General features: G+C 33.6%; 2 protein-coding genes across 2 annotated transcripts in view; both read left to right on the top strand.

The window, feature by feature from the left end:
• The window catches only part of LOC126752846 (uncharacterized), a 40617-nt gene extending 19827 nt beyond the window's left edge, over positions 1 to 20790 (top strand). Inside the window, exons 8-17 of the mRNA XM_050463841.1 lie at positions 621 to 3770; positions 8550 to 8729; positions 8913 to 9277; positions 9367 to 9444; positions 9502 to 9627; positions 10678 to 10832; positions 19151 to 19323; positions 19557 to 19736; positions 19955 to 20343; positions 20409 to 20790. Of these exons, the coding sequence (XP_050319798.1) occupies positions 621 to 3770; positions 8550 to 8729; positions 8913 to 9277; positions 9367 to 9444; positions 9502 to 9627; positions 10678 to 10832; positions 19151 to 19323; positions 19557 to 19736; positions 19955 to 20343; positions 20409 to 20678 (5066 nt within the window). The 3' untranslated portion in view covers positions 20679 to 20790. The remainder of the gene's footprint in view (positions 1 to 620; positions 3771 to 8549; positions 8730 to 8912; positions 9278 to 9366; positions 9445 to 9501; positions 9628 to 10677; positions 10833 to 19150; positions 19324 to 19556; positions 19737 to 19954; positions 20344 to 20408) is intronic.
• LOC126753533 (uncharacterized) lies at positions 7854 to 11018 on the top strand. Its single transcript, XM_050465052.1, has 6 exons — positions 7854 to 8431; positions 8550 to 8729; positions 8913 to 9277; positions 9367 to 9444; positions 9502 to 9627; positions 10678 to 11018. The coding sequence occupies exons 2-6, from the start codon at positions 8570 to 8572 to the stop codon at positions 10936 to 10938; spliced, it is 990 nt and encodes a 329-aa protein (XP_050321009.1). The 5' UTR covers positions 7854 to 8431; positions 8550 to 8569; the 3' UTR covers positions 10939 to 11018.
• Positions 20791 to 21103: the final 313 nt, after the last annotated feature.

The following is a 21103-nucleotide window of genomic DNA, read 5'->3' as shown; positions in this document are numbered from 1 at the left end:
TGTTATAGTCATTTGTCTATTATTTTTATTCTCCTTATTCGCGATTTCTCCGTATGGTATGTTTAATAAAACTGTACTAGTCATTATAAAACAGGAGTTAGTATTCGAAACTTGCCATATGCAAATAGTTTTAGTCTATTCACCAGTAACTAACCATACTTATAATAGTAATATAACTAATTTAACTTTAGAAGTTTGTCGTCGAGCAATACACACATACACTTACATATGTAGATATTAGTCTTTAGAAAATATTACTGTATATGGAATTTGTGTTGGTTTGCAAAATTTAGTTTCAAAATATGTTTGAGCATTGCACTCAAAAGTTAACAATATGAAATGGTATTTTCACAAATAGTGGTAAATTTTCTGCAGTGAGAAGAGTTCTCTGAAAAGGCTCCTCCACAATTTAACTCGAAGGCGTGTCAAATTTAATATCGGTCGTTTTACTAAAAGCAATTTTCACTTACTTAAAGTTAAACTATACAAAAATATATATATTGTAGCCACCATGAAAATAGTATTTAGAGTATGCAAAACGTACTTACATACGCAGCACTAAGCTAACTGTACATAGTTCATTTGTTATATTGCATAAAAGAACTTAATCTCATTTTCAGCTAAATTTATCGTCATCGGTGGTCCTTCAGCATCTATGGCTTCGTCTAGTGGCGGCGCGAGTGGCAACATAACGGCGGCCTGTGGTACTACCTCGTCGACCGCTTCGTCTAAATGGCTGCTATCACCCACACTCGAAGTGTCGAGTGAAGAGAAAACTTCTTTGATAAATAATCTCAAAACTGATTCGGAAGGTGGCGCTGACGGTGCTTTAGGCGATGCACTACATTGTATTGGTGGTGGTGGTGGCGGTGATGGCGATTCTGTGGCCACATTGGCTGGTGTAGCATTGCCGAGTGGTAGTTTTGTCAAACTTCCTTTGGAGGATCGTAATAAATATGAGAAATTGCGTAGTAATGATAATCCCACTTCGGATGATTCCGATTCGGAGTATTTTCAAGAAGACTATGGCAATACGACTGGGCCCAGCAGCACAAAAGCGATTTTCAAGCAAATTGTCACCAGCAACATACCAGATACTATACATAAGATACAGCAGGCTGCTTATCACAAAGTCGATAAGACACAGTTAAAAGTGCCTATAGTTAAGAAATTACGTCATTCTACTAAGAAACCAACAACGGCCGCTCAGCAGGCTGCTCAACAAGTCAACGCCGCCTTAGAGCAACATGAACAACAGCAACAGCAAGCGGCTGCAATTGCTGCAGCTGCAGCAGCTGCTTCGGGTGATAAGTCGGATAGTGAAGATTCGATCGGTTCTGCAAGTGATTTGCGTGCCGAAGATGATGACTTTTTCGACGAGAACGACGTGCAAACGCGCAATACAAAACTACGACGTCCCGTCATGGATATGGACGGCATAAGTGAGAGTGTAAAGACGTGTAGTTCATCGGCTTACCATGCGGAATGTGAAAGTGTCACTACGCACGAAGATGATGTTAGTCGTGTGTTGGTTAAAGTGCGTATGCGTAAGAAGGATCGCACTGCGGCCGCTGTGGCAGCTGCTGCTGAAGCGAATGGCATTACAGCGCGCGATGATGAAAGTGAGTTGAGTCCGACATCTAATGATTTTCTAAATAAATTCGGCGATAAACCATTATTGCTCGACGATGAATTAGATTATGGTTCTGGTGATTCCGATTCGAAAGGTAAGAGTAGCAATGAGACAGAAGAATCGCCTGAAAATGCGCCACTACCGAGTTTAGCCTCAAACACCAATAACCAACCGGAGGAGTTGGATGTGTTTGCGATGGCGCCGTTTAAGATGCCCGTGGGCTTACCTTTGAAAAGACGTACTTCCAAAAGTCAACGTTCGCTGCCTAAAGTGCCGGCCCGAAATCCACCGGTGCAATCGCATTCCGTGGAAATTTGGACATCGACACCAGTAAAAAGTGTTGATAAACGCACCAACTCAGTGGATAATTTTGCTAATTTTCCTTCGGGTCCCTCACCGCAGTTGGACGAATTTAATGAACCATTTTTCAATCCATTTGCCGAAACGAAAATTAATCCAAACACAGTAATACCCAAGTCTCACGTACAAAGTTCGTCCAATTTTGGCACTGTCACCGTTATATCGAACGCGGCAGAAGCGCCCAAAGAACCTACTACTGTAAAGCCAATAGCGATAACAAACTTTGTGCCCAATTTTCCAGCAACGGAGCGACCGATTATCGAGCCAAAGCTATCAGCTAACGAAGTGTATGCACCCGAACAAGATCTCTTTGGCTCCGAACCATTTCCACAGGTAATTCGTAAATCTATAATTGTGAACCCCATAGAAGGTATCAATGACAGCGTTACAAGAAATAAGAATAACAATAATATTGTGCAAATAAAACAAATCCAAGCAACAGCACCCAATCCTCTGACTCAAACACAAAACCAACATTCCGGTTTGACAACCATTCCGGCGCCCTTTGGCGCTCCAACAGTTCCACAGCCCAGTGGTCCTGCGCCACAACTTGTTACAGTTAACCATTCAATAATTATCAACAAAACACCCGAACCGTTGTCGAACTCCACACTGCAATACCGCAATAATATCAATTCAATTCAATTAAAAGCGTCCACAGCAGCGCCTCCATTGAGTGTGTCAACAAGTGGTGGCGCTACTAGCGCCTATATAAAATTGCCTGCAACTGTAGCGACGAGCGCAAACAATATTACCACCGCCAAGCATGTTAATATCAGTATTCCCCCGCCCAATGTTGCCGCCATCAATGTACCCGCACCCAATGCCGCCGCCGCCGCCATGCACAAGCCAACACCCAAAGCGAGCACTCATGCTACCAGCACACACGGTGGCATCGTACTCAATATACCAAGCGGTATGTCCCATTCCGTTTCCTCCACCACCACATCTGCCAGTAAAACAGCGCAAACGCCTAGTAACACTATCGGTGGTTCGTCCAGCATGATTACGCATTTGAAAATGTCCGATCATCAGTCATTGTTTCCAATTGCCGATAATGGTTTTGTACAAATCTCTCAAGATCGTTGTTCGGACTTTGCTACAGACGATGAGGCGGAGCCAGTGGTTCCGCATGGATCGCATGCTGCCGACATGGATGCAGTCACACCAGCAACAACAGCATCCACGTCAGCTGCGACGACGTCGATCCTCAACAGCGCCGCCATCACCACAACAAAACCAAAAAAGGAAAAGTCCCATTTGGGTGTAAGAACGCTACCGGCTAAAATCACACAAAAAGTCAAGGGACACACATACAAAAAAGTTGTCTCCGCAAGCGGACTCGGCTCAACCTCATCACTCACATCTAGCAGCAAACAGAAGCATCAACGTCTACAGAGTCAATCGCAAGACGATGACGACGATGATGATGACGACATCAATGAGGGAAAATATAAAAATCGCTCAACAACAAACATCTCAACCAACAGTTCAACAAAACATTCCAAATCGACAACAAGTGCTGGTGTTGGCAGCAACGCCAAAGGCACAAGTGCCTCAGCCAATGCGGCAATGACGAGTAGCTTCCAATCGAATACGATACAAAATTCAGCGAAAACTGGCTTTAGCAATATGAGTTTCGAAGATTTCCCATCCGATCAAGAGATCGATCGACTCTCCAAAACCATACCGTTCGAGGTGGTGCGCAATGAGAAAATGTTGCTGGAAGCCGAAAAGAAATTCGGTTCGTTGAAGCGACGCAATAATCTATTCTCCTAGAAGCGAATTGCCGAAACGAAACGAACGTTGAAACGCGAATTGAAACAAGTACTACATAAAGTATTGAAAAATTCCAAGGAGTAAATAATGAAGTCAATTAATAGTGAATGTTTATAGTATACCTAAATATCTAGGTACATATGCCTACATATGCCTATGTAGAATTAAGTGTAGAGATACATATATGGCGCGAATCGCAAACAAATGTGAATTGCTGAAAGATAATGGATGTGAAAAGTAATATTTACAACGTTTTCCAATGATTTGTAGGCAAAAATGCGGAAATGAAATGTAATTAGGGTATTCACACATTGTCGTTTAATATTTGCATGTGCATAAAGTTAGTATTGAATATCATATAATAGTAACTCGTATATCAGTTTCGAATATAACGTCATATGCAACATATAAACTGTTATCACCCGACATGAAAGGTATATTTTATTCGTCGAAAATATATATTTTTTCGAATTTATATTATTTACTTTGAAAAAAGTTTTATAAGCCTATAACGCGATCTATAACGTGTTTATGACATGTTGTGAATGCCCATAATGAGAGTGAAAAACTATAATATTGTTATTAACTTAATATTAAATTTATATATTGAGCGATTGCGCATATTTCAAAGCGTTTTTGCTCCGAATGGTTTATGTATATTCGAACGAAGTTCATGAAAATTTAAAAAATAAGTACATGTAAATACATAACTGTTATACACATACATACATATATATACATACATACATATATATACATACATACATATATATACATACATACATACATACATAGACCCACATATGTTATAGCAGCAATGGTTTGTTTTTGAAGGCGATTTTCATACATACATACATAGATACCTATTCATAAATAGGTAATTTATAATATACTTTTGTATTTTTAATTATTATTACCATAGTATGTATTACAATTCATTTTATAATTGCAACATTTTGACATTTTTATTATATTTTAAATCATTCTTTGAAGTTTTCAAAAGTCTTCATAAGGAATATTTATGTTTAAATCCAAGAGAGCCAGTCGAATATGGTGGCCTTGTTAAAAGTGAATAAAATGTATTATTCATTAATATTCATTATTTTAATTTATAACTAACGATTATGAAAAACATTAATATTTATTTTAATATTGACACATTTAAAACAGATTTTAACTGTATTCCTAATAGTTTAATATAGGAAAATTATATAAATATTATTTGAATTATTAATTTGCACGTTTTTGATTTTTCAAACTCATAAAAAATGTTTTTTTTATTTTTTTTAATAAAGTTAAATATTTGTTTCTCGAAAAAAAACTTCAAAATTTATTTAAAGCCTATACGAAATACTAAAGATTGAAGTAAAAAAAAATAAAATAATTTCGGATGTTTTTAAACAAATTCGAATTCGGCAGCTGTAGCAATTACACTTAATAACTCCTAAGCTAATTACCAAATTTGCATAAATTTTTTTAAATAATTTTTTTTATTGCTTTTTATTCACTCACCTTTCTCAACTGCATACAAAGTCAACACAGTGTAGTTAAATCTAAAAACAAAGAAAATATATATTTTAATAGTGTTTAGTTTATTAAGTGAAATCGTTTCGCAAAAAAAAAAAAACAAATTTCCTATTTTAGTTGACAAATATCAGCACATAAACTCGAAAACTTCTCGTTTCTGAACCATTTTTTTAGAGTATTATTAAACAATTTAAGCAGCAATATAGAATATTGTGGCAAATTACATTAACAAAAAATTGAATTCATATAATGAATGAATATATACACTAATGAAAAGATACATTCACATATACAAATAACTATTGTATTTAAGTGCGCTTTTATATATATATTATACTTGTATATCTACACACATACATATGTATATTGTATGTATAATCTCGTTTCCGCTATTTACGGTGGTTTATTTGAATAAAAATGTGAAATATTTTTTAATTTATATCGATATACTAAAATAATTTACGTTAATATAAATTTGTTTGAAGAAAGAAAAATTCCGTTTCAACTATAAAAAAAGAAAGAAAAAGCAACAAAAAAGCATTTAAAAATGTATTTTTAGTTTTTAGAAGTATGGTAGTGAGCATATTGTTTTATTTGCATTCTTTACCGTTGTGTAATACCTACATATTGCGGTTTTTTAAACGGTTACTTTAACTTAGCCAAATTGCAATGATTTTATTCGCGTATCACACATAACTTCTGTACGAGTTTATTAAATGGATTACGAGGAAAAAATTGAAATAAAAATGAATTTATTATTTTGTGATAAGTTAGATATATAAATATTATGTATATGTATTATGCTTGCATAAAGCAAAATGAAATATTGTATTTATTTATAAAAATGTGAAAAATTAAGCAAAATCAACTTACAAAAAGGTGAAATTCAAGCAACAATATAGTCAGTTGGAAAAGTGCATATATATTTTTAAATTTTGCATTTCTTTTGCCCATTTTCTCGATATGTATGTATGTATTTAATAGAAAATATTTATGAATAAAATTGTATATCGTTAAAACACAAATATATATTTTTAAGCTTGCTATTATAACCACAAAAATAAATACATTTATACATATACATACATATATGCATATAGATTCTTGTTTCCATTGTACATGCTTACGTAGTACTCAATGATCAGCTGCGCATTGAAATGTCTTTGTTCCCAAAATCTTTACACATTTTGCTGCGTTGCTACCTATAATTAACAAGTTAAACGTACATACTTACATATATATTTATGATAACACGTGTATTGTAATATATAATACACTGCACTCTTATACAATACATAGATGCCTACAATAAATTATGAATAAATGCCAAAATAAAACGAAAACTCAACAACTTTACATTAAATTTTACACTAACAGTGATAGTATGTTCGTTACAGGCAAGCTAATAAGCATTTGTTCATTTTCAAAGTTGAGTTCTATTCATATTCTTTTCATTTGTGTTCATTTTATATAATTTAATGCGTTCGAGTTAAAGTTACAGCTAAGAGAAGATTCTTAGAAATGAAATCATTTTTTAAATTCCTAGACTAAAGTTGACCACATATCTTCTGAATCAAACAAAAAAGGTAAGTATAAAAATATTCCCATATTCTTGATAATAGGTTTACAAAATTGGAGTAATTTCGAAATATGAAATAGTGAAGGGAATGGGGAAAAAATTATTATTCAGAACTGTTTGCGCCATTTTTTAGATTCCCCAAAAAATGACCGTTAAAGCTGTAGTTAAAAATAGATTATACAATTATTAAACTTTATTTTTATATTTGTAGGTGCAAACATGCATACATACATAGATATCTGGATAAGACAAAAATTAAATAATTTGAAAGTATATGACTCTATTTTTCATTAATTAAGTAAAAATAACATAATAATTAAAAGATTGAGTTAAGTTTTTTGCTGTAGATTCAACAGGCGTTGATAGACTATGGTACTTTATTATTAAGTATTTATACATAGTACAAACGCATATACATATGTAAGTATGTTTGCATATACAAAGCTTTTTCTCGCAAAACAATTTAAAAATTATTTTTAATTTCGTTTGTCGAATTAAACTAAATATATAAATGTATACTTATAATAATTTTTGAAGTAAAGAAAACAGAAAGTGAAAGCAGTCAAAAGGTAACATAACAAAAGCAATGGGGGATAATCAGCTGTTCGAAAATTGGCTGCGGTAGCTGTTGCATTTTTGTTACAATTCGCAATTTACACAATGCAAATTTGTTTTTGTTTGGGGTTGTCAATTTTTTACAAATCGTAGTACGTACAATATACATACACAAGCGTACATACATATGTACATGTATGTTTACCAGCAATTGAGATTTTTTATAACGTGGTGCCGTTATTTATTGTAATAGAAGCACTTTTATTGGCTGAAATATTCGAAAAATTTATTTTTGAAACCTAAATGTAAAACAGCTGATTTTGAGTTGTTGAGTGAAAAACTCTTGTGAGAAATTGTTACTTTAAATAATTATTTATTTGAAGCCATATGTACATAAGTATATCAACTTCAGACTATCAAAATTTACAATAAAATAATATATTGCCGGAAACATCGTTTCGTTTAATCTGATACCGGAAATAAAAGTGTTTAACACTACATTGGCAATTATGTTAACAAAAATTTATTAACAATCAACAATAATTACAATTACAATTTACAGCCAATTTGGCAGTTTTATACGTTGCCTCTTCTCATTCTGTAAAACACATATGACGTCATAGTCCCATGTCGTTATCTTGCTTCCATCATTCTGGGTCGCAATCTGTTGTGTACGATTCTTGAGTCGGTTTTTGTGTTTATCAATATCGGATTACGACTTGCGTGTGCAAAAATTTTGCAAATTCTTGCAAAGCTTTATGTTTAACAAGAAAGCACGCCTTCACGAATTATAAGTAAATAACCGTGTGGAAGTGCAACTTATCTCGTCAAAAAGTCAAAGATCTATATCACAAATACAATAAGAATAACAAAGGGTGGTACTTGGAACTTATCATATTGAAATTTATAAATACGCCAATATTCACCGAAAAGCACACATTGTGCTATGTCATAAAACTTTTTCATTAACTTGCTCACTCGTAAAAAGAAGGGAACTGGTAAGTACTTGGCAGCATGAAAATAATAATCCCAATTTGAACGACAGTAACTACATTCATTCTTACGTTACATGGTACTTTTAATGACAAATCATTTTTTATATTATTATTATTACAGATTACGTTTCATTGTCTACGATGTCGCCGGCTTCAACGATTTTAGTTAAATGCGGTGGCTTTTCGACGCAGCTTGAACGTCATGTGCAGGAAAAAATCGATGGACATCCATTATGGGGTTCGCGTTTTGACCTGGAAAATCCAACAGCTGTGGTTCAAACACATTTAGACTTTCTTCAAAGTAAGTTGACGGTATTAAAAAATACCAAACTCAAAGTATACAACAATTACTTTCATGCAACCACTGCAGTCCATGCTAGTAACTGCCACTTCCACGCACAAATTAAAACAGGAAATGAAAGAACTTAACAGCCCTGTTTTGCCCAAATTTTATATTTAAATAATTTTCAAATATCTTTATTAGATGGCGCACAAATTATCGTATCCAACACGTATCAGGCGAGTATTGAAGGTTTCATGGAGCATTTGAAGTTGAGTCGTGAGGAAAGCATACAATTGATGCGCAAAAGTGTACAACTAACTAAAGAGGCAAAATTTAAATATCAAGAAATGGTGGAGAAAACAAATGGTACTACAGAGCCTGGTTTGCCACTAATAATTGCTTCAATTGGTCCATATGGTGCACATTTACATGATGGCTCTGAATATAAAGGCAGTTATTCGAAACGCGTTTCCAGGGAAGATATTCAAAATTGGCATCGTCCTAGGATTGATGCCTGCCTGGCAGAGGGTGTTGACGGATTGGCTGTGGAAACCATACCTTGTCAGGTATATGAGACTATGACTATTTGTTTTTTTTTATATTTTTTTATAATCAGTTTTATCGAAAATCTAATAGTAATCTAACTTTTTATTAGATGGAAGCTGAAGCTGTTGTTGATATGTTGTTACAAGATTATCCTGATGTGAAGTTTTGGGTTTCCTTTCAATGCAAGGTAATTAACAAAATTAAATAGTTATTGCAAAACCTCAATAATTTTTATGTATTGCAGGATAACGAATGCTTGGCACATGGTGAAACTTTTTCTAATGCTGCTTATTCAATATGGAACAAAGTGAAGGAGGCAAATGCTGTTGACCGGTTAATTGCTGTTGGTGTAAACTGTCTGAATCCAAAGGTATTATTACATCTAGACGACATCTAGATTTAGTCATACGAAGGAGACATTAGCATCAGTTATCTGATAGAGCAAAGTTTATCTAGAAAGGTTTAGAAGCAGGAAAGTATTCCCAGAAAAAAATTTTGAGGGATTAAGTCAATATGAGCGTACTGGGTATTTTAAGTTTACTATGAAATTTTTCACACCCCGAAAGAAATGTCGCAGATCATAAAATACATACATATACTATACATGAGCCCTATAGGGCTGCACTCCTACCTATACATGAGTATTAATGATCAGCGTGAAGAACTGAGTCGATTTTGCAATATCCGTCTGTATGTATGTATTTGCCTCAGTTGTTGAGATATCGATATAAAATTTGAAACACAATCTTTTCCCATCAATAAGTTGTTCATTTGTCGGAACTGCAGATATCGGATCATTATAGCATATAGCTATCATACAAACTGTCCGATCAAAATCATGGTCTTACATGGAAAACTTTTTTTATTTAATTCGATTTCATCACAAATTTGGCATGAATTATTGTCCAAAACAATGATACAACCTCCGAACAAATTACATATAGCATATGACAAACTGATTAATCAAAACCAAGTTCTTGTATGGGATTTTATTTAAGAAATTATCTCTCCAAATTTGATATAGATTATTGCTAATGGTAACTGTACAATCTCCGAACAAATTATTTAGATCAGACCACTATAGCATATAGCTGGTGTACAAACAGACCCATCAAACCAAGTTCTTGTATGAGAACTTTTTTATTTGTGAAGGATATTTATCTTTGGTTGTTGTTGTTGTTGTAGTGGCACAATTCTGCCGATTTAACAGTCCTTGACCGGATAAAAATCCGGGTCCGTTCCGGTTACGTAGACCCGACTGTCGTGGGTACGGTCTTATCTTTGGTTAATGTTTTTGCTTGTTTAGAATCTTTTTTTTTTTAAATAATGAGTATAGGAGTTTACGTGGTTACAACTTCAGCAATAAATTTTCAATACGAAAGTCATAATTGATAAATTTGAAAAACTATTTTTCTTTCAGTTCGTTAAGCCGCTCTTTAAATCGCTGCATACACTAGCTGGCAGCGAATCCATACCTCTTATTGTATACAGCAACCGTGGAGAAATCTATGATGAAAAGCAAGAAAAATGGACTGGTCGCGATGAATGCATACCACTGGACTCATATGTACCTGAGTGGCTTGAGCTTGGCGCACGTATTGTTGGGGGTTGTTGTCGCATTTATCCCGAAGATATTATACGTGTCAGGAAATTGATTGATAATATGGAAAATAATATCTGAGAGTTGCACTGAACTGATTTATTAGTTGTTAAGTTTTATGATTATATCGAAAATTCAATAAAAATTTGGCAGACCACGTTTGTAAATTTGTTTATAAAAAAAGCGTCCAACCGTAAGTGCAGTAACCTTTCTATTGTCGTGAAACATGCACAAAGTGCACCTGAAATACAGGCCACCAGCAAAAGCAGCTTGAGCAAAGGTTACTGTTATCTCACTTAGTCGCTGTTAGAGCACTTTAAGCTTGCGGTTTCATTTAATTTAGCACTTTTACTATATAGAATTGTATATTCATTTAACTTTATTTATTTTATTTTTGATAATCACATATTTTGTTTATTTATTGCACATGTTTACGTCTGGCAGTTTTTGTACTTTTGTCCATGTGGTACCATGTGCCGTTATCAAAACTAAAATTATATATAGATTTTTAACACAATAATACATACAAATAAACTTGACTGGAGAATTATATGCATTCAATCTTAAAATGTTGCATCAGATTTAAGTTTGTTTATAAATCAGGGAAAAATAATAAAACAATTTGTTTAAACCGGCAAGTTTTCTATAAAAAAAGTATGAAAGATTATGCAATAAGAAAGAGTTTATTTAAAATTTCCGACTAAAAATTAAGGCGTTTACAAGTAACTAATACTGGAGCACTCAACTTTTTGAGAGCATTGGTCAAACTTGTGATAGAATACGTACATACATATGTACGTGTATGAAAAAATAGAGAATTACAAAACATTGACGTTCTTGAAATTTAAACAATGTTTGTAAGATTTTCTCTTTCTTTCATTTGTCGGAAACGCCGATTTACAACCACTATAGCATATAACTGCCATACATACAAACTGAACGATCAAAATAATATCCTTTTTATTTGACGAGTTATCTTCACGAAATTTGGCATGAATTATTATCTAAAGCAATGGCGCAATTTCCGAAGAAATTTTTCCAGTCGGTTTACTATAGCATATCGATGTCATACAAACTGAACGATCAAAATAATCGCCTTCTATAGAAAACTTTTTTATTTGACGCGATATTTGGCACGGTTTATTATTTAAGGCAAACTGATGGTTGAAAATTAATTTATTGTATGGACCCTTTGTATTTGTGATAGGTTTTATAGCTTCGAAGCAATCGAACGTGAACATTTTTTTTTGTTTCAATGAATTTCAATCCGAAAAAGAATAATTTAACCATGTTTTCATGTCATAACATACATGTTATTTTTGTATTTGTATACTATGTAGTCGATAATGTGTTGTCTGTTTTGAATTAATTCATTGAAAACAAAATGTTTGCATATTAAGTAGGCAGCAACAACAGTCATTTATGAAATTCTCCAGATTTTTATTGATTTATGTACATATTTACATATGTATATATGTGTATATGTATGTAAATATTTAAAAGTTTATGAGAGTACATATACATACATATGTAAAAATCCATTAGTGAAAAATGTAATGGTTGACCAAAAAGAGACTCATATTCGAGTTATATATTGGGTAGTCGAAAAAGTCTTATCGTATTTTGTCAATAGATGTGATAACAAATTTCGTAGTACCTCTAATATTGGTTAGCCGAAAAAGTCTTTTCGTATTTTGTGAGTAGATGTGATTAGAAATACGAAAAGACTTTTTCGACTAGCCAATATTAGAGGAGGTACTCCGAAATTTAAGTAATAGTTGAAGTTAAAGTTAATAAAATGTTCACCAAAAACTACCAGAAGAGTTTTAAGATATAGTGTAGTACCAGTTGGTCATGGCATTTAATGGAGCCGTCCAAAATGCAACTAGTTGTAAAGTAGTCTGCTTTGCAGACGAATTGACATGTAATAAGTATGTATGTCGGCAAGCGGCGGAAAGTGTTTGTGCAAAGAACTGCTTATCAGTTTTAGTAACAAACAATAATAATCTCTATGTCTGTAGTCAGCCGGTTCAATGATAATACAAATTAATTTATGTACTTACACATCTATACACAATTCACGCGTGTATGCTCAAGTTTTTATATATGCATAAATACGGACGTAAACAAGAAAATAAAATAATAAAATACGTTCGTATGTAAGCGACGCCTTATCAATACTCATTGATATGAACAAAGTGAATAAATATATATGCACGTAAGTACTTTAAAGGCCACATTGTTTTCATATGTATATTATTATATACCCTGCAAGAACCCTCCCAACAAGAAGGAAGCTAGTTATGGGGTGACCAATACCCACGCATTTGTTAGCCTTGACTTATGGTTCAGTTGAAAATTAGTTCGTCTTTCAATGCTAACCAAAGCATTATATAGGACACTCATAGAAACTAGAAATAGAAATCTTTGTTAGCGCCCTCCGGCGATTTACTTGCAAGTCAGTGTTCAGATTCTTTATTTGAAGGATAAATCTTTCTTTCCACGAAAAAAAACAGAAAAAATGTCCAACTTTGGTTGAACTGAAACTATATTACCGTTTACAATTACAAATTTACAAGTACTTTGATCGGTCGGTTTATATGGCAGCTATATGCTACAGTGATTCGATCTGAACAATTTCTTCGGAGATTGCACCATTGCCTTAGGCAATAAATTGTGGCAAATTGTTTGAAGATATGACGTTAAATGAATAAAGTTTTCCATCGTTTAGTTTGTCCGGATCAATATGCTAAAGAGTCCGATATCGGCAAATGACAGCTTTTTGGTGAGAAAAGGACCGGTGCGAAATCGATCGATACCTTAGAAACTAAATGTATACTTTATAGGGTCTCTATAGGGAGTTCAATACACCCTATTCAGGTCTACAACATACGCCAACTGATCAAATTTGACCCGAACTGGTCCATTGAATCTGCGCATGCAAATCGATTCGAACTGCAGAGTCAAACATTAATAAGGAATACTACTTGGCCGTGTTGAGGCGTCGACGTGAAGCAATTCGTCGTAAACGGGCAAATTCGTGGGCAGAAAATTCTTGGATTTTTCACCTCGATTGAGTTAAATCGAAATACCTATGTTTTTGAGAATGATGCAAAATAACATGTATAAATTTGTGTACAACGGTTTTGGCACACTGCCCATAAGAAAATGACAGAAACTTTATTCTGCGGGCTTACTATCATAAAAACGGTCATTGTTCTCGCAGGGCACAATTTCTATATACATATTTATATGTGGTAGTATATAGCCTATCGGCTACAACTCACTGCCAGATGTACACCATATTCGACTAGACTCTATGTGATACATGTAGAGCGACGAACGCGTACAATAACCGACGCTGGCGTTATAAAATCCTTGTGCTATATGCAAATCGAAATAGATGTACGCGGACCGCACATCTGTTAGGACGTGTGAATCTTATTTTGAAATTCAAAAAATATAAACAAACGGTGACAAACGCAAGAGGCGATTTTCATTAAACAATTCTCTACATTAGCAGCAGTGAGAAACCGCTATTTCAACTGTAACTGAAAAATAGTGCGCCTATTGAAAAACATTAGACAAAATAAGTCCACAGAAAGTTATTGAAAATTGTGAAAGTAAAGTAATTGTATATAAAACTATAAAGTTGAACAACAACAATAGCAATTTTATACTGCAATTATTTTGTGAGCGCCATAATTGCCCTCTGTACTGAATAAGCAGAACACAAACTCATACAGACAACTGCCATATCAATAAAATAAAAGATAAACACACACACTTACGTGCATAGTGTTTTTTATTTTCGATTATCAATTCAGCGTTGCAAATCACTAAAGTGTTGTTAAACAAAAGCGCAGGCAGGCACGCATAAACAAAGACTAAAACAAACAACAAATAAATTATAAAATAAATTTATAACAGGCATACATATATACGGTCAACGTCGAGGTAAGTAATAGAAGCTGAAATTTTAAAATAGTATTTACATACATATATACATACTATGTATATATATATACTATTTATAAGTGCATTCGAACTTTTTGTGAATTATGCATATGCAAAAGTGAAAGTATATATATGTATGTACATATGTACAAATGTATATACATACATAGATATCGTTATGTATTTATAATTTTAATTTTTTTTTAAGTGGAATAATGTAAATTTTTTGTACTGTTAAAGTTTAAATATATCATTAAATAATAAAATAATAATTTTAATTTTTAAATATATCCGCATCAGACATGTCGACAGAGCATATGTTAGCCTGGAATTGCATTATCTTAGAAAAAGCAAGTGCACTAATAATTATAATTAAATTAAAAGCCGGTCTCTTCCTTCAAGTGTTTCATAAAGGTGGGTTTTCTAGTAAAAAAAGCATTCGAATTTCACAAACGTCTTCACTTGAAGGCTAGTATGCAGGGTACACTTTCGTATAGCAGCAATCCAGTAAAGTCCAAAAAAAAGTATCAGCAGGCTCTCAGCACATCTGTCTATAGGAATCACTTTAGAAAAATCACACAAAAGTGTAAGCTTTACGGTCACAATATTTTCCTCGGGTAAAAAACAGCCTTTTTTAAAGTCACGAGATAATTTTGCGCGAAGCTGGACGCCAGTTGGCTCTAGTCTCGCGCCACGATATGATTTGAAGGTCACGAGCTGGCCGTCAACTGGCTCCATAAAACTAAAACAGGCACAGTGCCTGGCCAGTGCTTAGGTGATTCTCGCGCCACGATATGATAATTTCGCGGGAAGCTGGCCGCCAGCAGGCTCTGTATAAGTAAAGCAGGCACAGTGCTGGCCAGTTCTTAGGTGAGTGTCGTGCCACGATGTGATAATTTCGTGGGAAGCTGGCCACCAGCAGACTCTATATAAGTAAAGCATGCACAGTGCCTGACCAGTGCTTAGTTCAGTGTCGCGCCAAGCTAGCCCCCAGCAGGCTCTATTTAAGTAAAACAGGCACAGTGCCGTGAAATTCTGAAATTTTGGGAAAAAATATTTTAAACTCGGCCATTGCGACGCCATTTTCGGTGACCACTCGGCAAAAAAATGCGCCCGCGTTGGCAGGATAACTCCTTACAGAATCATCTAAAGTCTAAACGAAGGGGAAAAAAACTGAAAATTGTATTTTTGGTAGACATTTTTACAAAAAAATTAAAATCTCACTGAAAATTTTACAACTTTTTTTCAAATACATAGTTGTAATCCAAAAAAAACCTTCGTCCAAGTCGCATCAACTTGAAAATTTCCGACAATATTCTGGTGTTGAAAAATTTAATAAGACAATAGAACCCCTTAAAAGCGAACTATTTGTTACACCACTCATACATACAAACATACAACGGCAATATAGTACTGTTATATTATGCATATTTTTTTTAACAAAATCTTTAAATTTCTAAATAAATTTTACATTTGAAACTTTGCTTTTCTATGGTTAATGCAAAGAGCCAACGGGGCGTATGAGTGATTTGAAATTCAAATTAGTCGATTTTGCAAAATCTTCTTAATAAATACATACGAATTTGTGTAAAACTTAACTTGATGGTAGATACGGACAAATTTTTCCATATATTTCGAAATAAATGTATATAACATTCCTGCTTGTGTCTAAAGTGGTGTATAATAGGAAGACATGTCGTATGAGTAACCATTCGTAAATTCAATTTTAAATTAACATAACGGAGAGAGGATGTTGGTGACATCTTAGTTACTACTTTTATATAACTCTTCTAAAAAGAGGTACTGCGACCAGTTTTCTTAGAGTGTTTGTTTAAATTTATGTACACAATATTTCTGCAATCTAAATGAAAGATAAACGGTTGGTTGTCTGAATACATGAATTTGGCAGAAAACTAAGCCCCATAGTTTAGTTAAATTGAGCAGTAGCAACAAAAAATTATTGAATTCGGATAAATATATCAATCAATGCTTCTTCTGAAAATGTCTCACGGTAAATTACTCACGTAGTGTTATGAAAAACAAAGCACATTGCGAACAGATAATCTCTTAGGAAATTGATAATTTATGCATCTTTCATAAACGTCATACCATAATCTATTGAAATCAATAGATAATAGGCTGAAGGTGAAATCCACACAGTATGTTATTGGCTGATACTATGTTGTTTAGCTATAATTAATAAAGACTGCAAATGTTTTTCGAGATAGTTGTACTCATAATATTTCCATGATAGTTTTAATAGCTTAGAAGCTTGTGACGAACTCACTTTATTACTGGCGAAAATCATTTACGATTTTATGACGCCAAATCAGCAGATGTTCAGCCAAAATATATTGATTAAATACATAAATATGTATAAATATGTATATATTGACCTTATATATTGTAAGTGAATAGATGTACATATGCTTAGGACCGATGCTATCATATATAATATGCTTGTAAACATAAAAAAATATTTTGTTGCTAAGGATAACATTTTCATAAGCATATTTAGGGAGATGAGTTAAATAACATAGAAAATATATGTATGTATGTAGTATGTCATAAGCAAATAAAAAATTATGAAGGAGTCTATATGGAATATGAAGTGTTTATTATAAAAAAATCGTTCATAGCTTTTTTTATAATAAAAACTTAATATCAGTTTCGGTTTCGAAATTTTAATTAAAGAAGTTGGTTATGTTTTTTTTATAATAAACACTTCGTATTAGTTTCGATTTCGAAACTTTTTTTATAATTTTTTTTAACAAAAAACTGCGACAGAAAGCCATCCATCATTAAAGATTAAAGAATTTTGCTCCAAAACATAGACATCTGTACAACGCGCCAGCTAAAGATTGAAAGGAATCCGCTTTGAATGCAACTTTTTTAAACAAAACTGCAACGTATATAAATATAACCCAGCAACAGTTATCACAAACATAACAATAACTGCACATACCTACATTATGTAGCCCAAGCAGCAAAGTTCATGAACACTGCATAGGAACCTTTATAGTATATCATTGTGTGAATGCTCCTAACAACAAAGTGGTTTAAGTTCATTGCACTTGTCGTCTAGATTATTTCAGCGTACTACACAATAAAATATATATGTATATAATTATAAATAGATGCAAAGATGCACATTCTTTCTCGAATAAACAATATTTGCATACGAACACAATACACACATACACATTTTACCAAAAATAAAAGAATGGTGCGTCGCATGCAGATATATTATTTAAAAAGTGACAGTGGTCTTGAAGAACATGACCTACATACATTAGAAAAACTCAGAAAGAAAAGCTGCAAACAGAAATAAAAAATTAAGCAAAAGAAACACGAAACTTTTGAGAGATCGCTGTTGGCAAAGGTTTGGTGAGATTGCTGAGAGGTTCACGTTATCTTGCATATATGATATGTAATTGTGTAGACATGAAAATCTACATATATGATAAAATTTGACCCGGACTGGTCTTTTAATCTGCGCATCGATAAAAAAAAGATCGTTACAATTTTTTTTATGTTTGTGTGGAATTTGATCTTCATAGGTAGTATAGCAAAGGATCTCAACACTTCTTAGAAATCGACACACGCATTTTGGTTAATGCTGTGGGTGTGGAGCGAGTCAATGCTACTTGTAGAGGTCGCAAAAGAAAGCTTGCCAACGTAGCTGAGGACCCTGTATTCATCAAACGCATTATTCCTGGTAGCGAGACGTGGATTTATGAATGTGACGTTGAAACTGCCTAACAATCAAGCGAATGGAGCTCCAAAAATGACCAGAAACCAGAAAAAATGCACAGAAGGCACTGAATGTCATTACAGCCAAAGCCTATAACAAATGTTTGGAAAATCGAATTAAATATTGGCATGCTTTTATTGTCTCACGGGCTATTTTCAAAGCAATAATAAAGATTTGTTTTAAATTCGTAAAAATGTGCATTTTTTGGCAGTAAGGTTTGTTGCGAAAATTTAACGTGAACGTTGGAATAAACGATACTGCAAATAGTAGCATAGAAATAAAAATTTATATTTTTTCAGAATAATTTTCACAGAACAACATAATTTTGTAGTTGCAATATAAAAATTAAATAAAATATATATTTGCATATATTAATAATTATTAAATACGTACCCATGCATACATATATATACTTTTCTAGTGTAAGCACTTACATATAAACATATATAGTTTGCGACCAATTATATATATACTACATATATATATGTACATATGTATAATTATTTTCGTTGGATTCGTAAAATTAATATAAACTATGCATCATTTAAAATGAGCTTAACATAAATTAAAATTTTTTTCCAGTGAAACTTCTTTTAACATGGGCCCAACACGGATACTGACCAAAGATGGCGGCTTTGGCACGCAAATGACGGTGCATGTTGGCAACGCCGTTGATGGTGATCCGTTATGGAGCGCTAGATTCAACGCTACAAATCCAGCGGCTGTTATCAATACACATTTAGATTTTTTGCAAAGTAAGCGGAGATGTTTTTTCCTGATCAAATGGAGTACATATATTTATATATGTATGTAAATATGTATGGATGTACATATAGTATATTAAATTATTTGCGACAGCAGAAATATTCCAGCAAATATACGTATGTACATGCATATATACCTATACGTACATTTATATATTAGGATTATTTAAAAAATATATGTTTAATATACCAACAAATACATATACATACATACATATTTATAGATGGTGCCGATATCATACTGACTAACACTTACCAATGCAGTGTTGAAGGTTATGTTGACTACTTGGACTTGGATGTTGAGCAAAGCATTGAGTTGATGAAGAAAACAGTGCGTTTGGCGCATATTGCTAAAGATAAATACTTGGCGGAATGTTGCGAAGCGAAAGTGCACGTACCCGATGGTATGTTAACACAATTGACATTATAATATTTCACTGATTCTACACATGAAAATAAACCGCACGCGTTATAATTTTAAAGCTGTTGATTTAGCGCGTGCAGTGTGAAACGGAACAGAACGGAACGGAAACGGACGTTCACTGCACATAGTTTTTTATTTGAACTTTCGGAAACGGAAACTTTACAAAAATGGTCACTCTGTACAAATTTCTGTTTTCAGGTTTCCCTCTCATACTGGCTTCAATCGGTCCATATGGCGCCCATTTGCATGACGGTTCCGAGTACACAGGCGATTATGTAGACCATGTTACGCTGAAAGAGATTACCGACTGGCATCGTACACGTATTGATGCTTGTTTAGCAGCTGGCGTTGATGCGTTGGCCATCGAGACAATCCCCTGTCAGGCTGAAGCGGAAGCGTTGGTAGAAATGTTGTGTGATGATTATCCAGATGTTAAATATTGGATAGCTTATCAGTGTAAGGATGAAAACACTTTAGCGCATGGAGAAAATTTTGCAGATGCAGCGCGCTCGTTATGGGAACTATTAGGAGAACGTAACGCACGAAGTAAATGCTTGGCAATAGGTGTTAATTGCGTGCATCCGGGGGTAAATTTTCATATCATAATAATTTTTAATTTATAATTTATAAATATTTTCTCATTCACTTATAGTTTGTTACACCATTGTTCAAAAGTTTAAACGGTAACACACCTGATGCCGAGAAGATTCCACTGGTTGTGTATCCGAACAGTGGAGAAGTTTACGATGTAGCGAAGGGTTGGCAAGGGCGCGAACATTGTGTACCACTGGCAAGCTACGTGCCTGAATGGTCTAAATTGGGAGCGAAAATCATCGGTGGCTGCTGTCGCACATATGCCAGAGACGTTCGTCTAATTTCAGAAAGTGTAGAAGCGCAAAATAAATTAAACAGATTTATTTAGGCATACAAAGATCGTTGACCTCAAATTAGTTAAATTATGTAGAGAAATGTACAAAAAATAATTTTATACCAATTTTTTATTTAAAATAAATAAACAAACAAACTCCTTTGTACTTGTATTTTTAAATTTGCTTCCATATTAGTCCTTGTTGCCTATACTTGTAAACCTATAATAATATGGTGTTTACACCGTGAAATGTTTTAGCTAAAGTTCACTTGGAACTAAGAACTGAATTTTTATTTCGGCAGAAATAAATGCCTAAATTCAGGCTCCCTTCTAAAATCTTAAAATATAATTGTTTTCTCAGTAATAATACTTAAGTTAAGTGAAATATCCCATAGTGATAATCGTCATTGTAATCAATATTAACGTACTAAATTTTTTTTATATAAACCACCCTGTCTTTGAGAGTTCTAGTAACGTTT

This window comes from Bactrocera neohumeralis, chromosome 3 (assembly GCF_024586455.1).
Source record: "Bactrocera neohumeralis isolate Rockhampton chromosome 3, APGP_CSIRO_Bneo_wtdbg2-racon-allhic-juicebox.fasta_v2, whole genome shotgun sequence".
In the NCBI taxonomy this organism is placed as follows: Eukaryota; Metazoa; Arthropoda; class Insecta; order Diptera; family Tephritidae; genus Bactrocera; species Bactrocera neohumeralis.
The sequence above is the reverse complement of the archived record's forward strand: the minus strand, read 5'-3'. Positions and strand labels throughout refer to the sequence as shown.

What these genes read in the sequence shown, in the direction of transcription:
- LOC126753533 (XM_050465052.1), top strand. Translation starts at nt 8,570, where the DNA reads ATGTCGCCGGCTTCAACGATTTTAGTTAAATGCGGTGGCTTTTCGACG. An exon ending in TGGAAACCATACCTTGTCAG is followed by an intron (nt 9,278 to 9,366) that starts GTATATGAGACT and finishes ACTTTTTATTAG; the next exon opens with ATGGAAGCTGAAGCTGTTGT. An exon ending in TAAACTGTCTGAATCCAAAG is followed by an intron (nt 9,628 to 10,677) that starts GTATTATTACAT and finishes TTTTTCTTTCAG; the next exon opens with TTCGTTAAGCCGCTCTTTAA.